Source organism: Schistocerca nitens, chromosome 1, assembly GCF_023898315.1.
Source record: "Schistocerca nitens isolate TAMUIC-IGC-003100 chromosome 1, iqSchNite1.1, whole genome shotgun sequence".
Classification (NCBI taxonomy): Eukaryota; Metazoa; Arthropoda; class Insecta; order Orthoptera; family Acrididae; genus Schistocerca; species Schistocerca nitens.
In genome coordinates this window covers 389,998,705-390,011,419 of record NC_064614.1, presented here as the reverse complement: position 1 = coordinate 390,011,419, position 12,715 = coordinate 389,998,705, and the positions used below count along the sequence as shown (strand labels likewise).

The 12,715-nt window shown below is 40.4% G+C and overlaps 1 protein-coding gene across 1 annotated transcript in view; it reads left to right on the top strand.

The window, feature by feature from the left end:
- The first annotated feature begins 4,208 nt into the window (after nt 1–4,208).
- Nucleotides 4,209–12,715, top strand: part of LOC126235808 (dynein assembly factor with WDR repeat domains 1-like) — a 73,248-nt gene continuing 64,741 nt past the window's right edge. The window contains exon 1 of the mRNA XM_049944647.1: nt 4,209–4,248. Coding sequence (XP_049800604.1) covers nt 4,209–4,248 — 40 coding nt within the window. The remainder of the gene's footprint in view (nt 4,249–12,715) is intronic.

Genomic DNA, 12,715 nt, shown 5'->3' with positions numbered 1-12,715 from the left:
CATTTAAAGCAGCACATTGGGTTGGAGGCATAAGGCCACACATTTAAGCGAAGAAAACCTGCCTTGATATGTTCTCGAAGTATTGTGCTACTGAATGTTAGAATAAAAGAATCTAATTTGGCCAGTTCACCATCTACCTGTTTTGTTATATTTTGCGTGTCACTGACACAATTTTGAGCTCACTCATCTTTCAGTTTCTCTTTGGGAACATTTATAATATCGCTGCATGAGACACCACCTTTGCTGTAGTTCAAGGTGTTTGTATGAATTTTCAAATGTTCAAATGTGTGTGAAATCTTAAGGGACTTAACTGCTGAGGTCATCAGTCCCTAAGCTTACACACTACTTAACCTAAATTATCCTAAGGACAAACACACACACACACACATGCCCGAGGGAGGACTCGAACCTCCACCAGGACCAGCCGCACAGTCCATGACTGCAGCGCCACAGACCGCTCGGCTAATCCCGCGTGGCTATGAATTTTCGATTGTATGTTCCAAGACATTTATAACTGCATGGAAGTTCGTTGCTTGTTGGGAACTAGAAGCTTCAGCCAGCAATGTCCCATTTCTCAATTGCTTTACAGAGTTTACAGTTTCTTCTTCCTCTCCTAAAAGCTTTTGAATGCAGAAAGGCGAAACTTTCTCACAGCTGTCCGCTTTATTTTAACTGTTAAAAACTCATTCTGTCTAGCAGCATGTGTTCTGTTGCTATAAACGGAAATACTTTGAATAGCCCCTCTGTCAGGAGGACTGGCTACTCGACCCCTCTTGTTAGGTGGGCTGTTGATACCCACCAACAGTACACCCATTCTGCTGGAAGATGGTAACGATAGTTTGAGGATTTCATCTTGGTCCTATGAGAAGCTATGGAAGTAAGACTCCAACAAGACAAGGAACCACTTGCTTGTGAAAGCCTTATACAATTGACGTGCAATGGATTCCCCAGAGGTTGCCTATTAGTGATGTTGCACACCATGCGTGCCATCAGCAAGCAGCGTTTTTTGTAGGGGTTCCCATCATCCTCTCAGTCCGGTCAGTTAAACCAATACCCCAATTCTTCGTGACACACAACATTCCACTGCTGCACTGCATGGTGGTTTCTGAAGCATGCACATAGCTTATGGTCACGGAAGACTATCAGCACTTACCAGTCCCCAGATCAGGAAACCTGAGTTTGCCAAGCCAGTACTCAGCAAATGAAGGCTGGGCTCTCTGAGGTACTTGCCGTTTAGACTGACCCATGGGCCCATGTGGCTTTATCAAAAATACCATGGATGCAGCGAGCATTACTCCCTGCACTATTGTTTGAAATGAAAGTGCAACAGTTTCTGTTTCCTCAGAAGTTTCCAAATTTTGTTATTAAACTATTACACCCTTTTCCACCCTTAATCCACTTACTCAGCACAACTTCTCCAGTGTGCGATTTACAAACAGTTTAAAACCTGCCCATAATTCCTTTATGTCCATCATACTGGAGCTAAATAATGACCAGTCATTGTCTAAGTAGGATGCTAATGACTGCTTATCTGTTCTTTCCAGCATGTAAACTGCCTAGCCTTTTCTTTATTAACATTATTTATTAATTTTTGAATTTATTAACTTTCGCAACCATCGTCATTGCATGGAGACAATGAGCTTTGACCGTGTGCTCTGCAGGAGCTGCACCATGTGACAGCCGTGCTGTTCATTGCATAAGGTGTATTTGCGAAGCACGTTTTCATACACACCTTCCACAAACAATAGGGCATGTCCATCGAACACCAAAGTCCAACCTCCTAGTTGCAAAGTTCTCGCAGCTGTTTTGTACGTAGGCGAGAATTGCATGTGATAAACTGATCTGGGAAACATGTTTGATTGATGTGTTGTGCAGCTCTAGCATTTACGTACCATTCCATGAAACATAAGATTTGAAAATGATCCCATTGTCAAACATATTTTATGTCCAAATGGTACATTCATTGACACGAATCCCTCATCAGCCATTTATCTACGAAGTCCTCTCCGCAATCTCTAAGCCTATAATGGGACTTGTGAAACACCCTGTGTAGGACTACACAGATTTTTTTCGAAAATTTGTAGGTTTCGCTGTTCATTCATCATGTGCCTTATTCATACTTTACCACCCAGATTCTTTTTCATCTCTCAAGTTTAAAAATTGCTTCTAGTGCTTAAAACAGTGACTCTGATAAGTAAAAACGTAGTATTTCCTCTGTTAGTCATGGGGAAATGTAGAAGTAAAGTGAACAGTAAATATCTAGAAGATTTTTCTTTCGTTAAAGGACAGAATGAGAATGGTAACTAGGCCTATAAAGTCTGCATTGCAAAATTTAGCGTTGAACGCGGAAGGCTACCAATATCTCAACCCATCAAATCATGTGAAGTAAAACAAACATATTCTCGCTGTTCAAAACAAATCGTTGAGAACTGAAACTGAGAAATAGTTTACCTAACTGTGAAAACAGCCACAAACCTAGAACTAAAATTTACAGTGAATGATGCGTCATCTACATACCATATCAAACTATAACGCACAACCAACACTTTTCAACCAGAAGGTTTGATGCTCCCAAACGAACACAAAATCAGTTAACACGAATGTAATTACAGAATTTACTATGGAACAATTTATGAATCCCAAAAGAAGCAAAATTTATTTAACAACTGATCCTTCCCATAGCTACAGCCACATAGATTACATACTGTTTTTTTTATTTACCGAGTTTTACCTTTCAGATAAAGGTATTTTCGTTCGAGTCTTGGAACTGAAAAATAGTGGTGTTGAATACGCAGAACATTGACTTTATATGTCTTACATTTTCTGGAAAAGTTCAGTGTTAAAAGTATGGCAACTATTTCAGCTGATAGAACAAATACTTTTTATGGAGGGACGAAAAGGAAATGTAAAAGTGATCCTTATTATAAAGAGCAACGTATAGCCACAGTCTAAGACTGTGATATAGCTCCAACAGAGTACTAGGTGTATGATACCATACCTACATTGTGCACAATGCTCTCCAACAGCCCCAACCATAAACAAATTTTGTCTGCTGCTGACACTTTGGCTGTAAACTGTTCAACATTATTCAGAGCGATCCGAAAAGATTAATGGTACACAACTGATAAGTGGGAAAAATCAACTGACATTTTCATGTTAATATTGCACATGTTCAGAAATTACCATAACCTATACGAATAGTGAAAAATATCTTTCAAATGTGAATCTGCTCAATCCAGACAGTGCTACTGCAGAAGAGGCGTCCAAATTTAACTTGTAGACGCGCAATACAAATATAGATAAATAAGAAATTACAGAATGCAGTTACGAGTTAAACAATGGGAGACACAAGCTGTAAACAGTATACAAGGAAACTGTACCTAACACTTTTTTGTTTGTGACATTGTGGTCCCAGTATATGGTTTCAAAACGAAGATTAATTAAGTTCCTGCTTCGCTGTATCCCGCCAGGTTGGGAAGATGAAAAAATCGGTTTGGATAACTCATTTGTAAGTAATGTGACGCCAAAGGGTTTAGTGTTCGTTGATTTGTAGTGGAACCGTACTATCATTACTTTCATGTATTTTTCTTGAATTTGATAGCGGTGCAGTCTGTATGAATTTTAAGTTTAACCCTCTGCCTGACATTTAATTAGGAACTGCAGAGTAATTATGTAGATGCAGATATTTCTTTTTTGTATGTTCTATTTTACGAAGGACTGCCGAACGGAGATTTATGAAAAATGACACTTAACTCAGTTAGAATAGTCCAATGAGAAAAAAAGTGTTCTCATTGTTTTTGTAATTGTGAATTGCACTGTATCATGTTAACTCGCCTCATATAAAGCCAATGAAATTGTCTTTAAAAGAACACCTCATATTTGCAGATTTGTGAAATAAAAAATTTGAAAAAGCCTCTTCCATGCAGCTGACAGTTGTTTAGAGTGTGAATGTGGGAGATGAACATTAAAACGGTGAATTATACACAGAAAACTTAGTTATTAAGGACAGTCTGCATTAAAAAGTAAATTAATTGTTTTGCCAGGCAACGATATGAAGTGCTGTTGCTCGTAGCAACCGTTGCACAACGACTCAACGAGACCAGAATGCAGTTAGGAGTTAAACAATGTGAGGCAAAAGCTGTATGCTGTAGCCAAGGAGACTGTACCTATCACTTTTTTGTTTTTGACATGCGGAATAAGGTTTAGAAATGAGGATTAATAAGTTCCTGCTTCGCTATTTTCCGCCAGGTTGGTAAGATGAATGCAATTAGTGTGGATAACTCATTTGTAATTAATGTGCGCCAAAGATTTTAGTGTTCGTTCATTTATATCGGGACCGTACTATCATTACATTGATCTGTTTTTATTGAATCTGATAGCCACACAGTCTACATGAACTTAATGTATATGATACGGCAGCGACGAATGCCAAATAAAAACCCGTCAGCCTCCACAATTTTCGCCGGCCGATGTGGCCGAGGGTTCTAGGCGCTTCAGTCTGGAACCGCGCGACCGCTAAGGTCGCAGGTTCGAATCCTGCCTCGGGCATGGATGTGTGTGATGTTATTAGTCCTAAGTTCTAGGGGACTGATGACCTCAGATGTTAAGACTCGTAGTGCTCAGAGCCATTTCAACCATTTCATTTCCACAATTTTCACCTGATCGCCGAGGGGTTAAATTTGCAGCAAATTTGCCATACTTCGATATTATTTTCCCTGATATTGTATCATCACTGTTGCGAGGTGCGGTGGCTTAATAAGGGTAATGCGAATGAACATTCGTCGAAAATGTAGTCATTCAATAATAAAATTGTAACAGCTCCTGATTGGCTTTTGTAAATATGATGGGAACATCGGTACTGAACACGCCTTTGCACAATGTTCCAATTAGCCCCTACAATGACAATGGAAGATTGGCGCTAAGAAATTTCACAGTTTGTACAGGTGTTAAGTAGTTTCCTAAATTTTTAATTTTTCATCACATTTAGTCAAGTTGCTAAAATGTATTTTGAGTTCCTTTTACATTTACATTGAACTTTAGACATTATTCGTAGAAATCCTATCGGAATAATGTTGGCAAAGACGAATAATTAAAATATACCATCCATGACGTCATAGTACGTCAGATGGTGTAGACACAATCGGGAATTAGTTAAAAAAAAAAAAAGAAAAAAATAACAGAGTTGCTGTAGGCACTCATCTACTCTTATGTCCAGTAACGTGCGATTTGGTATCCCTCGCATTATTTCTCTGTGGCTGATAGAATGACCAAGTATTCCAACAAGTATGCCTGTGTTATCAGAAGTATTATTTTGAATTCGTATGACATGATATATTACTTGAACATCCACTACCACAGCTGTGCATTCATTGTGTTTCATTCCCATATGTTGGACCTGTATTCAGTTTCTGGTACTGACAGGTATTTTTCCGCGGTATGATGTCTGGAACAGGGTGCACTCAGCCTTATAAGTCCAGTGGAGAAACAGCTAGATTGACAAGTAAAGGCTTGAAGTTCTGGAAAGCTACTGTGACTGAGTGAGCAGCATGTTGATGCCTTGCACCATCCACACTATATCTAAATGACTCCATATGGTTGAAGATGACATGGCTGATTGCACAGTTCCTTTATGATTACTTGAAAATGTAGTTGGAGGTACTCGTTCGACTCTTATGCCCAATAATATGTGCTTCAATTATCTCTTGCATTATTTCTTTGTGACTGATAGAATGATACAGTATTGCAACCAGTATGTCATCAGAAATGCATACACAGTGAATACTAAATTGTAGCCACTTATGTACATTGTTGGACATTAAAACTGTAACAGCATGAAGGCATCATGCAAGAAATGTTAAGTTGGCATAAAATGTACTAAATACGTGGATATGCAAAGATTTATCATTTCAGCACAACTACATGAAGCATGTAGGAGTAATGCCACATGCATTCTGTATCTAAGGAAAGATTACCCAGTGAGTTACACAATCAGTAACTGCATTTGGAAGTTGCTCATTTGTGAGAAGGTTGTGCTATGGCTCACGTAAAAAGGGACAGACATCTACCAACAATTGTCGAAATTCAACAGCAGAACAATTGATCCAGATCTATGCTGCAGTTTATCATTCTGTAATATTGCTGCTCGTGTTGGTCAGGACTCCACTACTATCATAAAAATATGGAATCAGTGGGTTTAGGAGGGCCATATTTAATGTTACACAGGAAGTCAGTGCCCCACATACCTAGAGATATATTGTTTGCCTGATTGTGCAGGACCATACTGCCACATCACTTACATTGGGGTAGAAATTGGTCTTTTTTTCAGCAAGACAAGTATTCACAGACACAGTGCAACAATGTCTGTGGCATAACAGACTTTCTGTACAGTAACCATTGTTGCAGCTTCCCTATGTGCATCAGCAGAGAGAGGCCTGCCGACAGTGGTGCAACCAATGACAGTACTGAACAAAGGAGTGGCACCACACTGTCTTTTCGGATGAGTTTTAATTGTGTGTACAGAGTGACAAGGAATGTATCCATCAACATTTTCTGATTTGTCAAGTGTCCTGTCTTTGAGATCTTAAGAATGGTATCTTTTAACAAGATAACACAAGACCTCATGTTGCCCTTTTTGTCCTGTCTTATGTGAATGCAGGGGATGTGTGATTGTTGCCCTGAGAGCACATTCCTCAGATTCATCACCCATTGAAAAGAGCTGGTCATCAGTTGCAGAGGGACTGGCATGCCACTATTTGCCAGTCACTATGATTAATGAGCTTCGGTATAGCATTAATGAAGCGCGAAATGACATACAATCAATCGGGGTAACTTAGTACCACATTTTACATTTTTGTAGTTACTGATCACTTGCAAAATATATACTAACTATGCCCTATTAGAGTAAAATTTCAATTTTAATAGTGTTTCAAAGGTACACTGTCATTAAGGATAACTTAAGACCACACTTAAATTTTTCCTTTGTCTAATGCTCTGGTTAAATTTAGATCATGCCAGAAGGAAAGCAGATATTAATAAGATTTAAAAACAAATGATGTTAATTCAGTACTGCAGATTTACTTTGAAATACGAAGGTATTTTTATCGACCTGACATCGTTCAACTTAAATCGCTGTTGACAAAAGTTCCCATTGCAGACAACACAATTAAAAGGTAATCACAAGCCTAAGAGCTTGTAGGGAATTGGAAAGACAGCTGAAATACTAACTAGAAATCACAGAGGTTATAAAACTTTACTTTTAGTACAAAATAATGCAAGAAGGTGAAGCAGCAGCCATTTGAAACAAAAGTGCTAAGTATGAAGAAGGTATCTGTTCTTTCAGACATGTCCGAAAGAACATATACCTTTGGTTACCATGCAGCTCTCTTAGAATGAAATGTTAATTAAATCAAGACCCTAAGCTGTCAACAGGTGTTGATATACATCAACGGGACAGTTGAAAATGTGTGCCCAGACCGGGGCTTGAACCCGGGATCTGCTTACATGGCAGATGCTTTATCCATCTTAGCCACCAAGGGCACAGAGGATAGTGCGACTGCAGGGATTTATCCCTTGCACGCTCCCTGCCTGACCCACATTCTCAAATTAATGTCCACACACTACATTCGTAGTGCCCCTGCCCGTTACACTCATTACTCACAGCAGACAATCTTACCGAGTCCCGTAAGAGTTCGCGCAATGCGTGTGCATCCAGCACAGAAGAAGAAGGTCAAGATGGTATCTGTTCTTTCAGACATGTCCAAAAGAACAGATACTATCTTCATATATTAACAGTTATCTTTCGGACATGTCCGAAAGAACAGATACCACCTTCATATAGTTAAGGCTAACTGGCCATTGACCTTCTACTTCTGTGCTGGATGTCCATGCATTGCCCGAACTCTTACGGGACTCGGTGAGATTGTCTGCTGCAAGTAATGAGTGTAATGGGCAGGGGCACTACAAATGTACTGTGTGGACATTAAGTTTGGAATGTGGGTCTCATGGAGAGTGTGCAAGGGATAAATCCCTGCAGTTGCACTATCCTCTGTGCCCTTGGTGGCTCAGATGGATAGAGTGTCTGCCATGTAAGCAGGAGATCCCGGGTTCGAGTCCCGGTCGGGGCACACGTTTTCAACTGTCCCCGTTGATGTATATCAACACCTGTCAACAGCTTAGGGTCTTGATTTAGTTATCATTTTAAAGTGCTAAGTGGTACAAAGACATCCCAACAGTTAAAAAGAAACCCTGAGTGACTGTACCAGTTGATACCCAGCTGGATTAGAGCTACCACACCCAGTATCCCCCTCCCACCAAAAATCAGCTAGAAGCTTAAAGTGTACACTTCCTACTGTATAATAGGAATTTCATTATTTGCTTGCTTCCTGGTACTGCAATTTTAATGACTAGAAATGTATTACTGTGTAAGTCCTTTCATCATATTCCATATAACAGTGATGTGTCATGATAATATAACTGTTGTTGATAATAGTCTCATCATATTCTCAGGTACGTCTTTCTGGTTTGTATAAAATGCATATGTGAATCATCAGCTGTTTTTATTTTAAACCCAACTTCTACCAGTTTCGGTCTTGGACCATCTTCACGAATGAAGGGTTAAAATGGTTTAAGCCACAATACTGCATTAGTCATTACTTAAAATGTGTAGTACATGCCATGAATGTAAATATGAGAGACAGGACTTCAAAAGCAAACATCTGAATTCTAAATGTATACAGAGCAGTTCTCCTGTGTTCATGCATAGTATTCTGTAGATTCCATCATGACAGAGAATCTCTGGGGATGTGTAGTGAATAAGGGTATTTATTAATAATTAGTATTGATAATAAATTATCATAAAGTGCTCCTGAGGGACATATGAACTGCACCATCAATGATAATTTTTTTTATTTAGTTTATACTCAGTGGTGGGCATGACAAGACATCCTGTGAAACATTATTAAATGCCTTCTCTGAAAACCACAAACAACAGATGGATGGTACCCCAGTCTTGATGGAAATATATTAGATCTAACAGTAACAAATAGACTAACCTCTTTCAGGATTCCCACATCGAAACTGGTATCAGTGACTATGAGGCAGTTGTAGTGACAGCAAATACAAAAGCAAAACGGACAACTAGAATGAGTAGAAAGATTTATATATTCATTGAACTAGGTAATGAATGTTATTTATTTAGTCCTTCAAATCCTATATGTATAGAATATATACAAGGATATTGGACATGGTTAGATATTTACAAGATAAAGTACAGTTTGTATTGCAATCCTAAGGACTAGATATTGAAGTAATTTAGCACAGATTCATAAATACACTCCTGGAAATTGAAATAAGAACACCATGAATTCATTGTCCCAGGAAGGGGAAACTTTATTGACACATTCCTGGGGTCAGATACATCACATGATCACACTGACAGAACCACAGGCACATAGACACAGGCAACAGAGCATGCACAATGTCGGCACTAGTACAGTGTATATCCACCTTTCGCAGCAATGCAGGCTGCTATTCTCCCATGGAGACGATCGTAGAGATGCTGGATGTAGTCCTGTGGAACGGCTTGCCATGCCATTTCCACCTGGCGCCTCAGTTGGACCAGCGTTCGTGCTGGACGTGCAGACCGCGTGAGACGACGCTTCATCCAGTCCCAAACATGCTCAATGGGGGACAGATCCGGAGATCTTGCTGGCCAGGGTAGTTGACCTACACCTTCTAGAGCACGTTGGGTGGCACGGGATACATGCGGACGTGCATTGTCCTGTTGGAACAGCAAGTTCCCTTTCCGGTCTAGGAATGGTAGAACGATGGGTTCGATGACGGTTTGGATGTACCGTGCACTATTCAGTGTCCCCTCGACGATCACCAGTGGTGTACGGCCAGTGTAGGAGATCGCTCCCCACACCATGATGCCGGGTGTTGGCCCTGTGTGCCTCGGTCGTATGCAGTCCTGATTGTGGCGCTCACCTGCACGGCGCCAAACACGCATACGACCATCATTGGCACCAAGGCAGAAGCGACTCTCATCGCTGAAGACGACACGTCTCCATTCATCCCTCCATTCACGCCTGTCGCGACACCACTGGAGGCGGGCTGCACGATGTTGGGGCGTGAGCGGAAGACGGCCTAACGGTGTGCGGGACCATAGCCCAGCTTCATGGAGACGGTTGCGAATGGTCCTCGCCGATACCCCAGGAGCAACAGTGTCCTTAATTTGCTGGAAAGTGGCGGTGCGGTCCCCTACGGCACTGCGTAGGATCCTACGGTCTTGGCGTGCATCCGTGCGTCGCTGCGGTCCGGTCCCAGGTCGACGGGCACGTGCACCTTCCGCCGACCACTGGCGACAACATTGATGTACTGTGGAGATCTCACGCCCCACGTGTTGAGCAATTCGGCGGTACGTCCACCCGGCCTCCCGCATGCCCACTATACGCCCTCGCTCAAAGTCCGTCAACTGCACATACGGTTCACGTCCACGCTGTCGCGGCATGCTACCAGTGTTAAAGACTGCGCTGGAGCTCCGTATGCCACGGCAAACTGGCTGACACTGACGGCGGCGGTGCACAAATGCTGCGCAGCTAGCGCCATTCGACGGCCAACACCGCGGTTCCTGGTGTGTCCGCTGTGCCGTGCGTGTGATCATTGCTTGTACAGCCCTCTCGCAGTGTCCGGAGCAAGTATGGTGGGTCTGACACACCGGTGTCAATGTGTTCTTTTTTCCATTTCCAGGAGTGTACAACAAACATTACAGGCAACATACAAAGTAGAATATTAATAATGCATCTTTATTTTTGTTGTTTGGCTTTTATATATTCTGTCAGACTGTAAAAGCAATGATCAATTAAATATGCCTTTACTTCAGCCTTAAAACTACAGAGTTTACCTATTGATTTAATAAGTTTAGGTAGATTATTGAAAATCTTTATCCCAGTGTGTAGTGTGCCTTTTTGGCACAATGATGTTCTCACCTGTTTCACATGAAGGTCAGATTTTTGCCTTGTATTGTGTGCATGTATATCTTCATTTTTTAATAAGATATCTGGGTGTCTATCGATATGTTGTTTGATGAAAACTGATGTTTCATAGATAAAAATGCAAGGAAGAGGAAGAACTGACAGTTTTTTGAATATGGGTCTGCACGATTTCGTATTGTTTACCCCTTCAATAATTCTTAGTATTCTCTTTTGCATCCTGAAAAGTTTAATATTTGTTGTTGTATTGCCCCAGAAGATTATGCCATATTTAATTACAGAATGCACATAGGAGTAGTATACATTTAACAGGCTGGCTTTGCTGCAACAAGTTTTTAAGATCCGTATCATGTAACAGGTTTGCCTTAGTTTTCTTTGCAAATATTCAATATGTACCGCCCATTTTGTGTTGTTCTGGAGCCAGAGTCCCAGAAATTTAGTGCTGTCAACACTTTCAAGAACTCTGTCCCTAAGTTCTATTTCTATGTTTGGGTGGTGTCTTCCTTTTACATTATAGAAATTCAGTGCTACTGTCTTTTATTTGTTTATAATTAGCTTGTTGTAGCTGAACCACTGTTCTACACTGTTCATTGTTTGAATAGCGGAGTCTTTAAGTTTTTCTTCTGTTTTACCACTAATAAGGAAGCTTGTATCGTCTGCAAATTGGAGGGTAGTTTGGCAATACTTGTTGTACATAAGATCTTTGACATAGAGGAGAAACAGAATGGGTCCTAATACTGATCCTTGAGGGACACCATATTTCACATTTTCATATCCTGAATAGTAGTAGCTGATTTTGTTATGGTCAGTATATTGCACTTCAACCACCTGTTTGCGACCACATAGGTATGTCTTGAGCCACTCATTGGATATACCTCTAATTCCTAACTGGTCAAGCTTCTGCAGTAGGGCACTATGGTCAATGACGTCAAAAGCTTTAGATAAATCAAGACATATGCCTGTCACAAACTCACCTGCATCCAGTTTAGTATAGATTTCATTAAGAAATTCAAATATTGCACTTTCAGTTGAATAGCCTTTCCTGAAGCCATGCTGTGAAGGAGAGAGAATCTTATTTTTATTTAGGAAATCAGACAATCTCTTATAAAAAACTTTTTCCAAAATTTTAGAAAATACAGGCAGTAGGGCTATTGGTCTATAATTTGAAACACATTCTGGATTTCCTTTTTTGAACAGTGGTTTCAGCTTAGCTGTTTTTAAGCATGAAGGGAAGGTTCCTGATGCCAGTGAGCTGTTGCACAAATGTGTCAAGGGTTCAGCTAAGGCAAGACAGCATTTTTTAATAATTGCATCTGGTATTCCATCAGTTCCACATGAGTAGCCTGTTTTCAAGGTTTTTATAACTGATAAAATTTCTTCAGAATTTGTGGGTGAAAGGAACAAAGATGTAGACACATTTCTCACACTATTGCATGTTGGAGGTGATATTTTGTTGTGTTCTTCCAGGCCACTCACCAACTGTTCACTTACGTTTGCAAAATATTTGTTGAAGGTCCCTGCAATTTCTGTTGGGCAAGAAATCATTTGTCCTTCATAACATAAGTTCACATTTTTATATTGTTTAGTTTCACTTGTTGTTTGATTTTTTATAACTTCCCATATAGCTTTAGATTTGTTTTTTGAGTTTTCAATGTGTAGATCATATCTCAGTGGAAAGCATGAAGCTTTCAGCTCAGGGCAGAAACGTGTAGAACAACTATATCTCA